Source organism: Gallus gallus, chromosome 1, assembly GCF_016699485.2.
Source record: "Gallus gallus isolate bGalGal1 chromosome 1, bGalGal1.mat.broiler.GRCg7b, whole genome shotgun sequence".
In the NCBI taxonomy this organism is placed as follows: Eukaryota; Metazoa; Chordata; class Aves; order Galliformes; family Phasianidae; genus Gallus; species Gallus gallus.
This window is the reverse complement of record NC_052532.1, coordinates 62443515-62463934: the sequence shown is the minus strand read 5'-3', so window position 1 is coordinate 62463934 and position 20420 is coordinate 62443515. Positions and strand designations below refer to the sequence as shown.

The 20420-nt window shown below is 40.3% G+C and overlaps 1 protein-coding gene across 24 annotated transcripts in view; it reads right to left on the bottom strand.

The window, feature by feature from the left end:
• The window catches only part of CALD1 (caldesmon 1), a 184427-nt gene that overhangs the window by 51593 nt on the left and 112414 nt on the right, over window positions 1-20420 (bottom strand). For 3 of the 24 annotated variants that reach the window (XM_046939767.1, XM_046939921.1, XM_046939944.1), the window contains exon 1: window positions 3674-3907. The exons of the other annotated variants lie outside the window; for them this stretch is intronic. In XM_046939767.1, coding sequence (XP_046795723.1) covers window positions 3674-3720 — 47 coding nt within the window. In that variant the 5' untranslated portion in view covers window positions 3721-3907. Of the gene's footprint in view, window positions 1-3673; window positions 3908-20420 lie in introns of those variants that run through there. 24 annotated transcript variants of the gene reach the window in all.

Genomic DNA, 20420 nt, shown 5'->3' with positions numbered 1-20420 from the left:
TGCACTAGCACTGAGCTCTCTAGTTTTGCTGAGGCAGAAAAAAAAAACAACCCTTGTCAGAGCGAAGTGATATGGAAAATGTTCAGGATTGTTTTATTTTAAATCAGTCTGAAAGAAGGCAGCAAATCTTTCATTTATTTTTTTCTTCTTTTAGCTTATTTTGTCTTTCAAATGTAGGTTAACTCAGTTTGGAATTGAAAGATCAGAATCTTTTATTACAAAAAAAAAATTGCAAAAAGGCAGCTCAGTAATTTGTAATTTAGTGTCAAAAATGTAATTTTTTAAAAATATATATTTCCTCTTGCTTCCATTTAGATAAAGCAAGTCTGAGAACCTGATCAATTCCCAACCAGTTCTGCTCTGCTTGGTACTATCCACATTTTTCTTGGTTTTTTTTTTAATTTTAATGCACATGAAAAACAATTCTCATAGCTCATCTCAGGCTTTTGGTTCTTAAAAACCATGACTTCAGACTCAGATAAGTGCCTAAAACTCCACACAGATTAAACCAACTCCGTACACTGGTCCCCCAATGTCTTTCTTGTGTTGAAGGAAGCACCTCCAAAATCTCAAAAGAGTTTCCTTATCTAGCTGTCCTTTCTCTGTCATAATGTTTCCTCCACTGTGAAGGATAATTTCATTCAGAAATGTTTCAGCTGTTGTAGAAGTTTTCTTCTGACACTCTGTAAGGAAAGTTCGTAAATCCAGCAACAAAACCTTAAAATGGACATTCAGTCTTCAATAGCCAATGTCCCTGATGATATGTAAACCATACACCAAAGTATCTCACTTCAGCAGTGACAATTAATGTTCTATATACAAAGAGTGTTGTTACCAGACCATTTAACATAAACATGGTGCAGGCAGACAGAAATGTATTTGCATTGAAAGCACTCACCTATTATTCTACGTGTTTTGAATTCATTCTTAAGCATCAGGCACTGGTATGCAACCTGGATATAAATAAACTATACAGCTTAGAAATGGACAGGATGGTGTAGGGGGATGAGCCATGATCAGAGACAGACTTCTGTTTTCAGTTTTTAAGATGGAGACAAACAGGCTTTGCTACAGGCTAACATTTTAGCACATCTGGTGTTCAGTCACACGATGCCCATCTTCTTTTTCCTCAGTAATATTAAAAAAAGCTTTAAAAAATTAAGGACTCTGGTTATTTCCCACTAAGGAACAGAAATGAGATGCACAACCAGAAAAGACCAGAAAGAAAGAGGAAGGTGGCTTCGAGTGAAAATGAACAGCACCAGATTTCAGAGCAGAACTAGCCAGCTTCCTCAACCCTTCTCTTCTCCTTAAAAAAAAACAGTCAATTATCTGTCCTGTCCATCCAGCCCAGAAACAGAAAAAATGAGAATTACGTATGAGAATGTAGAATATGAGGAACTAATCAGAAAATGCTGTGAAGGTCAACTTCCAGCATCCCAACTGTCCACAACAAATCTGTGAAGTTTGGACAAAAGTTACACTGGCTGGAAGAAAATATTCTACCTGTTGGCAAAGAATACTTCTGCTTTCTTTAGAAACTTGCACAGCAAATGTTTTATTTAGTGCCCCTTAAAGAGAGCCAATTCAATTCCTATACATTCACTTAGCAGTCTTTATATTTTCATGCCAACCAGAATGATTTCTTGGCTATGATGAGAGCTTCTGTTTTTAATTTCCAGTGTATCAAATGTTAACAGGATTATATTCAACTATTTAGCAATTACAGGATTTTCTACAAGCACACCATGAGTGTAGAAAGTACCTTTAAATGATGCAGCTGAAACTATCATATAAATGGGCCGTTAGAGGACATTTGCAAGAAGTTAGTTAGAAAACCTACTGTGCCTCATTCAAAGCAGTGTAATAACAGCCTCCTGCCTTTCCCTAGAGAGTCTCCAGGGAGTTAACTTAGAAGAATTTTTATATTTCTTTTCTTTTCCATTGCAATCTCCTGAGAAGGCATGAGCACTTGGAATGATTACGTTATGCCTCCACCTGGGAAGGGCAGTATTTCATCATATATTTCACTGAGCAATGCTTTCAAGAAGCCTTTTTGGGTAATGCTAAAGGTGTCTTCCCCACTTTTGGCCTGAGGTCATGGGCATGCTTGTTAAAAGGGAATAAATCAGTTTCCAAATTCTGGTCATGCATTTCAGTTCTCTTGAAAGCCCTCTCCCCAAGAGAACTTTGCCATTCTTCTTCAGATATGCTACTGGAAGTCTTGACGAAAAAAAATCCATGCCTGGTTGTCAGGTGTCTGCTCTTGTTTAGAAACTGCTATGGGATATAAGTCTCCCAAGACACAAGGTATAGTAGCTAGTCATGTTTCATGAGGAAAAGATTGAATTGTCTTCATCCAGATATAATTTCACTGACTTCAGTGGATTCACTTCACACAACATAATTGTGGGTGATAAAGCAAGCGCACACTGAGACATTCCTCCCAGCATTTGCTTCAGAGACATGCATGGCACAGAGCCAGCTCATTGCTGGTTCCCTCTCTCACCCATGGGAAGAGCAGAGAAGAATCTCCCTCAGCAAGGATATCCAAATACTTCTGTTGTTTTTGTTTGTTTGTGTTTAAGCAAAACAGCCAGAGCCTGACTGATTTAGCTCATCTGACTGCAAAACAGGCCAGTGAAAAGGGTCTGAAGGTTATCTCAGAGCCTCCAGCTCTCCACACCAGGTACCAAGAGTTCTGGTTTCCACCAGCCATACCAGCCTTATAATGCCAAAATCACTCCTTTGCTTTACCCTCGCATAGGTGGTGGTGGAAACAGAACTCTGCTTGGGCAACTCCCTGCTCCCATTCAGCAGTATGGGAGGGCTGGCTGCTGCAGCCTGTGGCCGTGCTCCACTATAGACCAGCAAAAAACCAAATTTATTTGACATGCTCTTAGCTAAATTGTTATTTAATACTCAATATCTGAAATCATAACGAAGGATTTCAGATTCCTGGAAGGGACTTCTTGGGGGTCTAAGTTTCAGAGATCTCTGAGCTCTCTCCAAGAGCACAGGATTTGATGCTGGAAACTCCAAAAACTAGCACCCAGAAATCTCAGTCAATTTTGAAAGCTTCTCCCCACTGTTAAACAACGTCACTGTACAAATCACAGTAGTTTATAAACATAGTAGTGCCCTGTTTCCCTCTCATCAACATAGGAAGCAGACAAACAAAACAGCACAACAAGACCCAAATAAACTAGATAATTTATTTGGTAACATTGCACAGGCTAATTGATTTTCTTCTCTTGCTTCCCTCCCACATTCAGGAATGAATGCGCTATGAGGACATTATTTACTCGGTGAATTAAGCAATCTGAGTTACGAGAAAGTTTTCACGCAAGCTATGAAACTTCTGTAAATTTCCCATTAATACAACTCCGATTAGCAACCAGTCTTTCCAACCCATTCTTCTGGCACTGAATAAAGCAATTCGAATTCTGCAATTCAGATAAAAAAATGATGTATATATGCAAAGCCTTTTCTTTCAGACAACAAAGCACAAAGAGTAGCGAAAGAACCCAGTCTACATCCAACGCTTACTTACTCCCCAGTTCAACCAACTTCCAGCTTTTTACACACCTTTGCCATCACCATCGTCCAGCATTTCTTATGCAACACTAAAAGGCTAAATCCATATAGATAGCAGAATAAATTGACAACTCACTTGGAAAGACTTGACAAGTTCTGCCTGCAGTATGATCTGCTGATCATGTCTGTAGCGAATGAATCAGTGCAAACTGCTGCCAGCTCCAGGGAGAAAATGGACAGATGATCAGGGCGTGGAATGAGATAATAAAAATGCCATTATCTTTTTAGGCATGCGAGACTCATTGGATGCTCTTTCCACCCCACAGGTTAACCATTTGGCCGGTCCTGCCGCTCCCGTAATGACACTCTCTATTTGCCTATTGTGAGGCTCATTATCTATCCTGTATCCTCCTCCCCTTCCTCACCCCCCTCTGCTCCGAGATCATATGATTATTAGCTTTTGTGCTGTATTCTCTCTAATAGATGCTCTTTGGCTGGACCTCCAGTAACAGAAATTCCTGCAGATTTCTCAGCTGCTCAACTTGATCGACCAGTACATGCTCCCCATCCAACTTCCACAGAAAAAGTGCTTCTGTTTCAGCAAATCAGTCCAAGCATGGAGCAGCCTGAGCGCTGCACAGAGCTGCCTTCACAAGTATTTGCTTGTAGGGAAGTCGCATTCCAGCCTGTGGAGAAATGATGAGGGGAGAGGACCCGAATATAAAACAATGGTCCAGGAAACAGTCCTCCCTTTTCATCATAAATCATTGCTTGAACGTATTGCAGGCACTTGCATCCAGTCTGACTTGTGAAAGGTCACGCTGGATAAGGTAGCTCAAAAGACTAGAGGGTCACTGCCAATCAGGAACAAGTCCAGGGAAGTGGAAAGTAGCTGAAAGCTCAACAGCAGTTAGGATAAAACCATCTCATCTTTAGCAATGGGATTAAAAACAGGTCCGGAGCCAAATCAATCCTAACAGACTCTCCTCATTGTTCTTCCATCTAATCCAGTGAATGAAGCAGAAAACAGAAATGCAAACAAAGTAATTTAAATAGAGGCACCATCAGTTCCCGTGATTTCATGTTTGGCTCTCATACCTCTTCGAGCCCTCATATTGCGAGTAAACTGAAACAGCTTACTGTGCAGTCCCACAGCCATTCCACCCCAGGCTGCGATCTTGTTAAACCTCATAAATTACAGGGGTGGGTGTGGATGGATTAATTCTCCAAAGGGAAATCTGTCCTGTAAGCTTGCCCTTCTGCGGGAGAGAGTGAGCGGGCTCAGTAGGTGGCACTCTTTTCTTGGAGTGAGCTGAGGCAGCCCTCTTCCAGAATCCATGGAGGATGGAAGGTTTCTGTGCAAGAAACCTACGGCTGCACTTGGCACAGGGCACTCATGCTCAAATACTGCAGCCAATTTATTTTTAGGTTTTTGTGTGTTTTTTTTTTTCCCAAAAAATTTCTCTACAGTTTCCCGGCGATTACTTTTGTGAAAAAGGAAGTTTTGTGCTTCACAAATAAGCGAAGGATTCTCATGCAAAGGCTCTGCTTTTTCACACACTTTAGGAACAGGTTTGCCATGCTCCAAGAAATGGCTATACTTTCATGTGCACTATCTGAAGACTCAGACCCTTGTTGTTCTAGGGTATGTTTAAAAATAAAACTTGCTTTATCTGTCTTTCAGTGTATAAAATCTAGAGGAATTCTGGGCTGAAGCAAGAGAAGGACTACACTGCTGAATGAAAATGGAGAAAAATAGGAATTTTATTTCTGTGATGGTAGAGAGATCTACAGATGAGATGAGATTACAGCAGGCAGTCCTTCTCCAATTCTTTTACCTTGTCCTCAAGTGAAGGAGGGCATGTAAGGCAATGTGAAAGTGTAGAGTTCTTGAAAAATGCTGTTGAGAAGGGATTCTCCTGAGAAGACTCCTGGAAAAGGCATTTCATGATTGGGGAATTACAGAAGCAAAATTCTTCCCTCTAGAAATGCATTAGTTAAACAGAGATTGTATCACTGTTCTGCCAAAACATACATTTTAATCAGATGCCAGATCCAAGATATGATGTTTATGAAACTACAGACCAGGCTCCAAAGCAGCCCTACAGATTCCTAATAGAGGTCTGTATTTACAGACCTATTTAACATGTCACGGAAACAGATACTTTTTTTTTTTTTTGGGTGGGTTCTAAATACTTTTCAATCTTCAGGGAAGTGGGAAGTGGATTATTGGGGTTATTGCACATGGCTCACAATCAAAACAGCTTCCACATGGGATACAAATAAGAGCAAATTGATTATCTTCTAAAACACCGTACAGTGTTCTTTCTTCAAAGAAGAAACTCCCTGACTAACCTGAATAACCTTCTCTAGTGGCCTTGTTTGAGCAGGTGGCCTCCGGGAGTCCCTCCCTAGCTTGACCACTGTGATTCTGTGAAGAGTTCCAGATACTTCTTAACATCCCACTGGCACTACTGCCATGCAAATTCTGGCTATGTGTGGCAAATCCAACCTATTTATTGGATCATTATGAGCAGGAGAAGCCTTTTGCACTTGTAGTAAACCCCAGAATGGTTTTAAACTACCCTCCTTAAACTAGGACAGACAGAAGAATCCCAATTAAAATTCCAAATAATGTTTTGAATTAGAAAAGTCTGGAGGAGCACTTCCTGTCTAGATGAATCCGAGTAATTTACATAGTCTATTTTTGACTTGAAGCAAGACTTCCAACACCAAATTGGGTCTTCTTGCTTATAGTTTCTATCTCTACAGCACTACTGAGAACTGATGGCTTTTGTTTAATGAATTCTTAAGCAATTATCAATGCTGACCACACAAGTGTATTCTCAACTCATCTGCCTCCTTTGCCTACAAATGAAAGACTGAAGATAAATAAGGCGAGAAAAGCTCCAGTCCCAAACTGTAGCAGTCTCTCTGCCCAACTGGCTGTAGCATTCGTTTGTAAAAGGTACTCTTGTCAGCAACTGCTTGAAAAACTCTGCAGGTTTGCATACCAAGTACTGGCTTTGAATTCAACTGCACTAGTGTCGATTATTTTTTCTCCATCCAGAAATTTCAATAAGCAAGACTTACCACATGTGCAAAGTCTCAAGACCCAGCATGCAATTCTAGACACAGGCCTGTTAAGTCTACTGCACACAGGCGATGAGCATGCTGCCAAATGGGGCTGGGCTAACCTGTGCCGAGTGGCGTAACATTGCACTGGTGAGTGGCCAAGACACTTCACCTTCAGCTGTTCTCAGAGTTGTGCACATTGTCTAAGACATAAGGCCCTTTTAGCTGAGGAATGTAACTGTTTTAACATGGACATATTGTAATTCAGTTTGCAGTACAAAGGAGCAATCACCACAGACAACGCATGTAATACTAAGCATTCACATTCAGTTGGGTGCAGACTCAACTGCTCTATAAGTTTAACAGCAATGCTGAGCTGGATCTCCTGAAAGAGGCTGACACTGAACCAAGATTTTGCCATGCTTGCAAACACCTTTAAAAGAAGGGGTGGAGGAGTTGATCCTTGCACTTAATAATTACATTATATTGAAGTCAAATATTTATTATTTACTTTCTTCAGTAACTTAACTGAGAGGGCTGTATAATCTCTTTTGTGGCCCTGAGGTGAAGATGTTGCATATGGAGCAGCAAGAGGCAAATTACCTTCTCCTAGAACATTTTGAATATTCACATGAGCATCTAAAGAATGAAAAATGATGGCGACAGGGCAGGCATGTCTCACAACCTGTTTTCTTTGTATGTTCTGATGTTTCTGAGATGATTACTTACTCTAGAACACCAAGATCCCTGAGCAAGAAAAATAGAAGGAAAAAAAAGGCGAACACTAACAAAACAAGGGTACTTGAAAGAAGTCATTCACACCAATGAATTCAAGTCAAACAGTTCTGTGAGAGTCTAGGCTCATCTATTATAACGAAGAAGGAAACTACAGGGCCTTTCATAGCTTGTCAACATTAAGTACAGCAAAATGAGGAGGAGGAAGGAGACGTGAGAGCTTTCCAAAAGGAAATTATTACTGGGAAGTTCCAGCGTCTCCTCATACTAACAATAGGAATGTCCAGAGGTCATCCAGAGAGCCACTTCACATTTTGTTTGTTATTTTTACTTTAACCATTCCTGCATGTGAGACAGAGTTTTCAGGGGGCTGATCTCAATAACCGTTCTGAGACTAGAGTGTATTTAGAATCTGACAAAGGCACATGCATAGCCCGGACCATGACTTCCCATATGTAGCCTATTCCTCTCTGCATTTGTTTGTTGACAGTGGATTCTGTCTTTCACTGCTCTGCCCACTATTCTTGTTTTGTATCTCAAATACTCCCAGGTTTCTGTAGCTCTTTTGTTAGTTCTTTCCCAGGTCGAGGCAGTTTTAAAACAGGAAGGCAAACAACTTACAGAAATATACCTGATTTGTTTCAGAGACGGTAAACAGCTCACTGTGCACACCTCTCCTTTTGGACCACTAGTCTGAAATAAGTAGGTAGACTTGCAGAGATCTTTGCAAAGCTACTGGCATTTTGCAAGAGAAACAGAACTCTGTTTTGCATGAAAATCCATTCTAATGACATCAACATCTGCTCCTTGTTTAAAGAATATTTTTAACTGTTCCTTCTCTGAGAAAATGAAAGATGCCACAGTGTCTTTCATGTTCTCTTGGAGCAGAAAAAAACTGTTGGCTTTTTTAAGGTCTGTTCTGAAATGCCCCAACAGTTTACTGCAGTGTATGCATCTCACAGGGCAAAAAGAATCTGTATTCATCCTCCTCTAAGACTTCACATCAGGACACTGGCATGTGAGCAGGGACTTAACAGATGAACAACACTTGGCATATTAACTCATAGGCAGTAGGTAGAGTCTGGCAACCCATACATAAGGTCTTGGAGGAAATTTCTTGAATACTTATAAAAATAAGACTATGCACTTCATCATCAAATAATGCTGAATTGTCTCTTTACACTTGTTTATTCTGGTCCAGTTTTAAATATCTCAGGTAATGGAGAATTCGCATTGCTCAGTAGGAAGACTTCTGCAGTCTTACAGAGTTCAGTAATAAGAAGCCATACTACAGCTATGACATCTATTTCTCCTTTTTTTTTTTTTTTCAAGCAGTAAGCCATAGTTATTTCTACCTGGATGCCTATGTAAACTGCAGCAATGCCAGAAATTTGAATGTACTTAGTGAAACCTGCAAGTAATACTTAACCTAGCCACAAAAGTGGATATATATATATATATATATATATATATTCAAATGCATGCTCAAACTGTAGTATGCAGTCTTGGTTTTGGGTATACACGGGTGCAAATCATGGAGGTACATGCATACAGAGTTTGCATGCTCATATAGACACATTACCAAGTAGCTAATGGCTTAGCAGGCAATAGAACTGTTTGCATAGGCAAATTCTTCAGGATTGGAAACATAAACCTGAACATCAAAATGTGAGAGCCTGAAGCCCATGAAATGTTAAACACTTGCAATAATGTACTTCGGGGTACTGAAGACCCATCTAGAGCCAGTGTGAGGGAAGCTGTCTTTAACAAGGCTGTCTTTAACTTGTCCCAGTGTTCCCGCACTGTCACTCCTCAGTGACAGGCTGTTCTCTAGCCCTGAGCCACCCTTCAGAGGAGCCCATTTCTCTCCAGCCTCCAGCAGCAGTGCAGGGCAGGGCTCATTTCCCCACTCACTTCCGTGTCCATATCATTGTGCTCCACAAAGTCGCAAGGAAGCTTGCCAATTCTCACAGAGATAAAAAGCAATACATTATTTTGGCTGGCAAATTTTAAGATTTGCTGGCTCTCATTTATACCTGAATTGCAGTGTGCTTGGAGCAGTAACTGCTATTAATAAATTTCAGCTTTCGCGGGGAGAAGGATAATATTCAAATCCCAGAAATTTGTGACTGGTCTTGTAGGACTCCTGCTTGCAGCCACACATTATAATACTTGCAAAGTCCACAAAACAGAAAGCTGAAAAAGCTGTCAGTAGTGTCAGTACAAGATCTCTCCACCTCAGCAGTTTATGACAATAGTTAATTTCAATAACACTTTCAACAACAGGTTGTATATATTCACCTTATTTTTAGTATACTAAGTCATGCTCTGAACAGTATTAACTGCTTATTAGCCACAAAAGCCAGAAAGAGCTACAATGTGGTTGGTGAGATACAAGCGTACAGAATATGCTGTATCCATTGTCTTGACTCTTCTGAGTGGGGATGGGTTGATGCCCATGCCTTAACAGATGTCCCAGTAAACAACAGGAAACCAGGGAGAGGTGAAGCATAGGATCCGTTCACCCTTGTATGTCACCACAATCAGCGAAAGTATCTGCTGTCTCACTTCACTCTGAAGCCATGGTCTGAGTCCAAGCTTTGGGTTTGGTCCTTCTTTGTTGGAATAGTTTCTATAAATGAGTGCACAGGCAGACACACACACAGCTCTGGAAAGGGAAGAGCATTTCCTGCTGGGTCAATTTATGGAGACATTCCTGTACCAAGAGCTCCTGTCTTATTATTCTCTAAATTTTACCGGTGAACAGCATCCAAGCCCTGGTCCAGACCTCAGCTTCACAAACAACCCAATAAACTCTGCTAGCAAAGCTATCCGCTGTAGCCACTGACTGTTCAACAACTTATGCCACTTGAACAGCTCAGAGGTATTCAAAATGAAAAACTCAGGCTCAAAATGTTCAGCCTGGGCCTTCCTTGTCCCTGAACTTAGATGTATTAAGTTGGAGCCTCAGACCAGGACTGTGCTTCATGCAGATTAATGATCAGTTAAATTCCTGGCTGGATGGCTTGTTCATTTTTAATATCAGGTAATGGCCCTTAGGTGTTTTGGAATGGACTTTATTTCACTAGCTGCACGGGGATTACCGACTAACCGGATGCTCCCAGGAACCCTCAGAGAGCAAACAGTGTCAGTTTATTTAATAACTTTCAAAGTGAAACTAAAATCTTGTCCAAATCATGTCTCCTCTGATTTAATTAAAACGCACCACACATACTGCACTGCTCTGTTAATCATTAACAAAGTTAATTGAAGACAGAAGATGTGTCTTTTCTTTCATTCAAAAGCCTCCAGCCAGTGGAAAACTTCAAAAAACATTCCCAAAAAAGACCAGTAAAGTATGATTTTTGTTAGAATGGCCAATACGTCAGTATGGTTTTTTCCTCTTTTTCTGTATTTCTGACTCCTATAGGAATGTTAAAAGAGAGGGTTTTTTTTTCCCTTGCTTGGCAAAATACCTTTCCCAAATTTTCTAAATATTGCCTGGTATTTGCGTCAATATGACAGTCATTCGGTTTGACAGGAATCAGATTGCTAAATCCACACAAAAATGCTTTGGAAATTAGTGGCTAGTTATACATTAAATTCCATTCAAATCCACTTCAGCAAACTGGCAAGGAGTGGATCTGAACCATCTCTGTTAACCATTCACTGCTGTGGTTCACAAGAGGTTTCTCGAGCACACTAACCTCGAGGCCAACTTTTAGTCTGACTCACACACAACTCCTGCTGTCTGATAAACCTCATAAGCTCTCCTGTCCCAATCCATTTTCACTTTTCAAGATGACCTAGCAACTCATGAAACATATTCCCCCAGTGCAGCAAGCCTTTCCATCTTCTTCCAGAAGAATCAAATAGGAAATGAAACAATGTTAGAAGCATAACACTTTGTGGACTATTCAAGAAACAAAATACATCCAGCATCTATCTATCTATCTTACGAACAATTCTCCTTTTGTTTTTGGGTTTTTTTTTTTTGTTTTTTGTTTTTTTTGGGGGGGGGGAGGTGAGTAAAAATGCTCCATTCTTCACTGTCTTCAGGTCTTAGGAAATCTATACAAATGCTTCCAGTCTCATCAGTACAGTTATCTAATGGGATTTCCCTCTTGAAAGCAACAAAGGGTCAAGGCTGAACACTTCCACAAGGCCTGTCATATCAGGTCAGGACAACACTCCATCAAGGCTGGATTCTTGCCTCCAGCTATGGTTCATGCCTAACATTTTAGAGGAAAGCAGTGGGAAAAGAAAAAAAAAAAAAAAAAAAAAAAAGGCAAGTGATACTGCACCTGGCCCACTGAGCAAAGCTCTCCCTACACAGCAAAATTCCTCTGTGCCTCCTGCAGGCAGGCAGCTGGGGCTCTGCCACATGCACTCCAGAGACTTTGAAAATAAAAAAAATAATTAAAAAAAAAAAACCTAATTTGTTGCAGGGTAATACACATAAAAGGGCTCTAAGCAGCTAAAATGAAATCATCATAACATTCAGTATTTGCATCACAGCATGCACATCAGGACATAATGATCTGGGGACTTAAATAAGTCCAGTATAATAAAAAAAACAAGTGTATTTTCCTCAGCACCACCCAGCACGTCATTGCCAGTCAGCACCATGGATGGGAAGTCCTGGAAAACAGACCTAGATGCTTTAGTAACTGAGCTGTTTGCCAGTCAGGTAGCAGAGCATGAGGAAAGCCACACAGTTCTGATCTACTCGGTCCACTGGAGCCTATGGCATGTGTACATAGCCTTGGCTTCCCCCGACAGCATAAAATGGTGAGCCACACAATAGGCAGGCCCACGTGAAGGAAGAAGAGGGACTGCTGTAATCCCTCATGCTCTGAACGGCTTGTTTTCTTAATTTTCTATGTCTGTTTTGGTTTTCATTTGTAAAAATTTTATAAGTTAAGGCATCCATGAAGAAATGCATTTGTAAACAAACATCTGGGCGGTACTCTTAAAACAGATGTTGTCTCAATTCTTTACCATTGCTTATGGACTTAGGCACACTTCTCCAGTCCAGTGCCCACAGTTAAGGTCTGAAGCAGCACTGTGCAGGTAACAGGCAAAGTCCATTATCTGCAGGACTGCAGTGTGAGCATGTTTCCCTGACACAGCAGGGTCACATCCCCTCCTTCGAAGTCTAACCATCAACTCAACACTCAAGAGATCTGTTGAAATTGAGGTCATATGATGAGGGTAACCTTGGAAACACTAGAGCCACAATGGGGTGACAACATTCCCACCTCTTCTCTTCAGTGGGTGTTACACACAAGCTTGCCACATGCCTAGTTAAGCATCCAAGCAGTTTTTCAGGAAGCTAAGTAATAAAGTGAGAAAAGGCTCAGAGATCTGAGAACAGGGAAAGCAAATGTGTTCTTCTCTTTGTTAGCACTTGCAGCACAGCCTTCACTGTGTATGAAAAGACACCGTCCACAAACTTACACTAACCAGAGAAGTTTTTTTGCTACAAGAAAGTGGAGAAGGGACCTCAACCTCAACTGTTCCTTCACTAGACAACACTAAACATCTCCCCTTTGCTATTACTATACTCAGGGAAGCCCTTGGCAGTCCCTGCTGGATGGGACAGTCTTACACCCTATGCAATCTGCCACTAACCAGTACTCTCCCCTTCCCATTCTGTTCCTGATATTAAGATTGCAAAATTGTCTAGAAGTGATAAAACAAATCTAACATTTTCCCCAAAACAGCTGACAAACTTGTCTTCAAGGAGAATTCAATAACATAGCTATCAAAAGAGTCCTTAATAGCAAATTCAGGAATAGAGCTTGCAGAGAGAAATGTCAGTCACCGGCCACAGAGAAAACTCATGATCATTTTCTAACGGCAAACGTCTGAAGAAGATCTGAAAAAAGCTGCAACCTTATTTCTAGAGCTCTAGCTTCACAGTGATGTTCTGTGCACTGAGAGATGGCTTCAGAACATCACGTTTTATGAATAAACTTTATGGGATGGGAAGGTTTCCAGGAGCTCCTTTTCCATGGGCTCTTATGGGGTTTATATGTTCTGTAGAGATTAATGCACATGCAGTACTATAACGTCCTTTATGAAATGAGTAATTATAGCAGGGACATACCCTTCCAGTCTAAACAACGCCCGTTCTGAAAGTGAACATTTTCTGCCACTTCAAAGTGCAGACAACTGGAGACAAACCAGTTCTTAGAGTACCATCTTTGCGTTTACAAAGGGACAAAACTTTAGTTTTAAATACATCTGAGCTGGTGCCAACGTTTCAAACAAAAAACATCTTCATCTAAATGAGAAAAAAAATAGCAGAATTGACAATCTTGTGCTTTTTCAGAAACAATCTTGAAACAAGCTTGACTGACACTTAAAGGTTTTTATAGAGAGATAATTACCAAATCTCTCTAAAATGGCCACTAGAAATTTTAACTCTCTAAAGCTCTTGAGAACTATTAAAATCATTTTTTCCACTAAACATTTCAGGAGAACATAAAAGAGAGAAATCGGAAGTATTTTCAGAAACTTGGCAGATTTTCAAACATCTCTAATACTTGAGAGCAATCTTTTTTTCACCAAAAAAAAAAAAAAAAAAAAAAAAAAAGGGTTGCAGATTTCCCATCAACATTAGGTCCATTTGCTCTGAAAATGTTGTGAAATTCTGATCTTAAAACCAAAAGAAGAATTCAGGATTTGGTCAAGTAGAAAGCAGAAAATCCCATCAGCTTCAAATGCCAAACTAGAGCCTAAAATTCAAATGGAAGCATTAAACTGAATTCATCACACTCTGCCAACAAGTAAGATAACAAACTATTGATAAGATGTCCTGCGAGAAAACTTATATCTTTTTTAATGTGGAATCTCTTGAAAAGACTGTTTCAGACTCTAATAAGCTAGATGCTATCTCAGCAAGGGCTTCTAAAGCCTCCAAAGTGCTCTGAAACCAATCAGAGATCTTTGGGCTTTCCCAATGTGTTTAGAAAAAGGAAGGTGAGCCAAGATACATACTACTGATATGCTCATTAAAGCCACGAAGAACACTGATACTTGTGCAAAGTACACTGCATAATCAAAGCCAAACAGCTCTTGGGTGGGTGCTTAATGGGTTCCCGCCTTGGCACAGGATTCAGAACAGGAAAGTAGCTCCTTCTTCGCCCTGTGTGGCTCTGCCCTGGCTCTGGAAGCCTGCCTGAGGTGGTCATAGTAGGAGATGCTGCCCAAAGGACACCGTGCTCCCTTCCTCCTCACCCACCATGCATCCCAGCCACCCTTCTCTATGTGCAAGGAGGATCTGGTAGTGGCACATGCAGCCCAAGGGGCAGGAAAACAACATTTCAAACCCTCATAAGGGAAGCACAGCATTTATGCAGCCAAGGTAAATGGGAAATGTGCAGCTGTGTGGGCTTCTTTTCTAACTGTGTGGGCTTCTTTTCCTGTGCCATGGCTCCACGGGCTTTGAACCTGCCCTGATGGAACCATCAGCAGGTTCTATTTCATGCAAACTCCATCATGGGCAAAGACTCCTTCAGCCAGTCACTTAATAGGATTTAAATGAACAACAGCAACACTGGGGATCCTATAAATAAAACAGCTGGCCCGAGCTAAACTTGAATCCAAATAATAGTAAACAGAAGACATTCTGGGAGAGAATGCAAGAAACTAAAAAAATAATAAAATAATAATAAAAAAGAAGCTTCATGTGATCCTTTACCAGTATTTTATCCTTATCAGTATTATTTAAACATGTGTTCCTCTTAAACACAATGCCTTCCCAAAACCCATCTTCATCCACATTTTTATATTTGAATCCCAAGTATATTTTTTGAAAATGCAATTCTCAAAAAGCAAAACTCAGACAATATATCTCTCGAATAACACAAATTACGTGGCATTTTCTTTCTCCATTCTTCCTTAGGAGGGAAAATAGGAGCCATAATAATTCCCAGACTGAAGAGTATTTTTATATTTACATTGTTATAATTTACAAAATCAAAATAGAAATGCTATTTGAAACATTATAATGTTTTATGCTTTGTTTTGTTGCTTTCTTTTCCTCTAAAATCTTTCTGGGGGAAAAAAATCATCTCTGTTAAGATGTGACACTCAAAATTTCAGGGATAAAAAATTCTTCAGAGAAAGTCAAGGGAAATTGATTCATCTCGGAAGATAAGCTTGATCCTTGACTGTGACCTGGCTACTCATGATGCACATGACAAAGCTTAAGAGGTTAAATGCGATTCTCAGAGGAGTACGGTGCATTTTTGTTTTTAGAAACTCTACATTTAATTGAAATGAGAGATAAAGAAAACGATCCTTTGATGAACAGGGACTGGCTTCAGGCATTTTCTTATCAAGATGGCCGTGTTCAGAACCCACCCACCAACATACCAGAAACCACAGTTGGCAAAGGCTACATGCAAAGGCATTTCCTGAGTTCTGACTTTCTAGCTGAGGGCCAGATGCTTCATGATCCTTCCTTAAAAGTGCAGTTGAAGAAGTGGGTGTACAGAGCCTTGCCGAATCTTGCAAGTTCTATGTAAAGACCAGGCAGTATCCCAACCACATGCTCGACATCAGAAAGGCAGTGATCCATTGCTATGTTCTCAGAAGCTCCCTGTTCCAGTGAAGAGTGGACCAACAGTCTACATTTTCTACCCCATCACCTTATAAGCTACCATATACAACCTAAACCTGCTAAATTAAGTAGTGATTATTGAGGCCCCCACCCCTATGATGTGCCAAAATTCCACAATAAAAGGAAGAGAAAACATTATTATAAAAAGTAAACAGTAGCTGAAGGGATTAGAAAGAGGACTGTGGTTTACTTCTGACCTACACCATGCACGACCTACACCACTTCCAACAAGTTACTTCCAGCCTTCCCGCCTATTATCTCTGGTATATAATAGGATAATTATCTGTGTGAAATTCTCCAAAAGCACTTGCCTCCCTTAGAAGTGAAAGACTTCTAGGAGGAATTTAAGCCTTATAAAAAGACTGTCCAAAACTTTCTACAGGAAAAAAAAACATTGATAGTTACTTAAAAAAATAATAAAAAAAATCAGCCCCTGCCCTACAAAGCAACCAAAGACAGAATAGGCTAGCCATTTTGAGCTTTTTGATACTGAATGAAGAAAGACAGCTTTTAAACAGAGGTAAAGATAGAGTAGTAGGCTCAAGTGCAATTTGCATGTGGAACTGTAAGGCAGATCAGAAACAATTCTATAGTGTGGCTGGCTAGAGACATAACAAACTCTTTGCCCACACGTGTACATGATTCATGCTTATAATACTATCCCATGTACACTGGATCCATATTATTCTGTGTCAATCTGCAATATGCTATTCTGCAGGTCTGTCTACAAATATCAAGCATAGAGTGAAGGAGAAAAGCACGTTATGGTAAGAATACAGCTTCAACAAGACAAAATCAGATTCCCAGAGCATCCTTAATTCTGCTATCTTGAGCCTGTGCATTAAAGTCCTTTGTGACCTGGTTAATCCAGATGTAAGCAGCATGATGGACTGGGAAGAATCATGATAACGGAAATTCATTGCCACAGACCTTTTCTCTATACATTGTCTTTCTATTGCAGTGTCCTGTAGGGCAGTCTTTTCACAGAAGTTACCTTAAATCAGCAGCATTTAATCTCCATGTAAGGCAACTAGGAACTCTGCATGAGAAAAGCCATTATTTGGTCCCATCTTTTGAATCCATCTAAACACATAGATTTTGGCTGCATTTGGTCAAAGTCAAGCAGAGAACCCTACAGGCAATTTCCTGCATTGAACAGGTGGCGTAAGCATTACCTGAGGGTCCTCTGCTGTGGTAAAGCTGAAGCAGGATTGAAACAAACAGGACCAAGATCTAAACAATAAGTGTAATCAGACATATCTTTGGTACCATATGCTAAGAACCACTCCATTGGCTTTCTCATAAGAGACTGAGACGTCATATGAATTCAGAAAATTATTTTCAGTAAATTCAGCCTCATTATTTAAAATTAGGCTAAACATTCAGTTGTATTTAAAACTCTCTGTTTTATCTTTCTTCACCTGCAAACAGCTTACTTACAAATATAGGTTGGAATAAGAGGTTGCCTGAGTAAATCTAAGCATATTGCCATCTATCCCCTGTTATATGGTGTGCCTCTTCTCCAAAATTGTAAGTTGGGTGACTGCATTTCTAATCCACTTTTCCACAAAGTGACAGTAGGCTGCCAGTAAGATGTCATGCCCTCCTCCTACATGTGCACTTCTGTAACTGACAGCAGCCTCCTTCAAGAAGAACGTACCTAGTGCAGGTAAAGCAACAACAACTAATCATCTCACAACACAGAGTATTTATTTGGACTATTTACTAGATGAAGAAATTTACAACGATAAAATGTTAGGGTACCCTCCCATCCCACCCACACACCCATACGCATTGTTTCCCCTGAAGCTGGATGATAAATGTACCCAGAAGAAATATTCTGAGAAGGGCACTCAAACCTGTCAGCTCAAAGTGATGGCTGTGTTCATTCTCTTTCTTGTATCTGCACCAGAAAGGAGAAAATCATCCATAACAACCACAGCGCTGTTGACAGTACACAAAGCAGAGCAGAGACCACTACGCCTTCCCCCTTGTCATTTTGGTTCTCTTTTTGGCTAAAATACTAGCCAGACAAACAGAACAGTTTGTGATGGACAGGCAGATATTATTTTATCCTTGTTTTTTGCCAGCATCTGCCCTATACTGATTTGGATTCCAATCATATTGTAGCACAGGAGAAAAAAAGAGAAGGAAAAAAAAAAAAAAGGAAAAGAAAAGAAAAAAAGGAAGCAAGAGTTAAACAAAGTACTTAGCGAAACATTTGGATTCGGGCTCTCAGTCGTGCCCTTTAAAGTCATTATTTTAAAAATGTTTATGCAGCAGAAGCATTTCTTCTCCACATAAAAAATCTTGAAAAACAGGAAAAGGAAATTAATGCTTCCTTCAAAATTAACCATTATTGGTATAGTCTTTAGTCTGTTAACTCTACTGTGCCTTACCTTCGTCTGTATCTATAAGATTCTGCATTGAATTTTGAAGTCATGAGCTATCCAAAAGTTTCAAAGGGAGAATAAAGACAAGCATTTTCTCTGATGTAAAACATTTTAAAAATCATTTCTAAATTACCATCAGATTACACTGAACATTTGAAACAAACAAAAAAATGTTGTCATCAAGATAATATTTTCAGAATTTAACACAGAATTTTGAGAAATTTGCAGTTTCTCACCTGCGCACTCAGATGGCACAGCTGTCATCGACACAGAACAGTCTATAAAGTTTTGGCAGTGTTTCTACTCTATCAGCTTCCATCCATCTCACAGCATGCAATCACCTTGCTGTACTATAGAGAAGACTCGTCACACTCGTTCTGGCATACCCATGCAGTGCTAGAAAGCATATAGAATCATAGAATGGCCTGGGTTGAAAAGGACCTCAAAGATCATCTAGTTTCAACCCCAGTGCTATGTGCAGGGTCGCCAACCACTAGACCAGGCTGCCCAGAGCTACATCCAGCCTGGCCTCGAATGTCTCCAGGGGTGGGGCATCCACAACCTCCTTGGGCAACCTGTTCCAGCATGACACCACCCTCTGTGAAAAACTTCCTCCTAATATCTAGCCTAAACGTCCCCATTCCCCCTTGTCCTATCACTGTCTACCCCTGTAAACAGTTATTCCCCCTCCTTTTTGTACGTTCCTCTCAAATATTGTAAGGCCACAATGACGTATCCTCAGAGCCTTCTCTTTTCCAAGCTAAACAAGCCCAGTTGCCTCAACCTTTCCTCATAGGATGTATGACATGTATGACCCCTATACTTGCATTAGTGGAATTAAAACTGTGACAAGTTTGATCAAAACAGGCTGAACAAGCTAAGATTTAACTCTAATCTTCTGCAGATTTCCTGCAGAAATACAAGGGGACATTACAAACCTACTCAGCCTCCATCATAGTAAAGCTCTTCAAAACCCTGCTTAAATCCTGTAGACAGCCATTCAAGTGCTATAGCCCGCATAGGTTAGCTGGAAGCTGCCACAGAAATTTTGAAGTCATCCTTAACTAAGGAAACTGTGGTGATTATATTGTCATTTCACAACACACATTGCAATCCAAAGATGCACATGTCTACTGCTATTAAATTGCTGGTATTTTTACAAGAGTAGAAGGTTCAGTTTGGATCAGGAGCAGCAGTGGAAGACTTCTAGCAGAATTCTAGACTGTAACGAAGGGATCAATGCCAATATGTGCCAGTATGCACCGTATGTGCATGGAATGGAAAGGATGGCAGAGATAGCTCCTCAAGCTATTACAGATCATCCTAAAGAGACCACACTGACCATTAAAATACTTCTCTTTCACCCTACAGACTGGGCACAGGAGAATATCTGTAACACAAATTCTTACCCATGTGTTAAATCAACCATTACTTGCCCTAATTGCTCCTAAAAACTCTAAACAGAAGGTTTGATAATGCAGTGGCTATATTTTGTGATCTTCTATGTGTCTGCTCAAATCTCCTTTAGTGAAGAGCTATACAACAGTGTCCCTGAGAAAGATCAAGCCAAATTTAATCTTTATGCAGCTTCGCTGGTGACAGTGTCCCCATTCAATCACATCCTGCATTCAGTTCATGGAGGGTAGCCCATATGCAGCAGATGAGTGGATATGGTTCTGTTTGAAATGTATTTTTCAATACTGAAGACTGAATTGTGTTGTCTTGTCCAGAGAACCATGTCTCACCTGAAGAGAAGGTCCCTTTAGCAACAGGTTTGTCTTTGACTGAAACTGCATTAAATTTGTTGTCCTGGCATTCTCTGTAAATAGTCACAACATTGCTACTTTTAAAGACAAAACACACTTCCAGGCTCTCTGGATAGAGAAGAAAGACTACCAGATATAGAAAAATATGAACAAAATGACACATTTTACAGCTAGCGAGTTAGTCTGTTTGATGACTTTCATAAGATTTACCGTTCCTCCCATCAGTCAAGTCACATTAAAGCTTTTCTTCCGACATAACTCCTGGTATAAAGGCTGAAAACT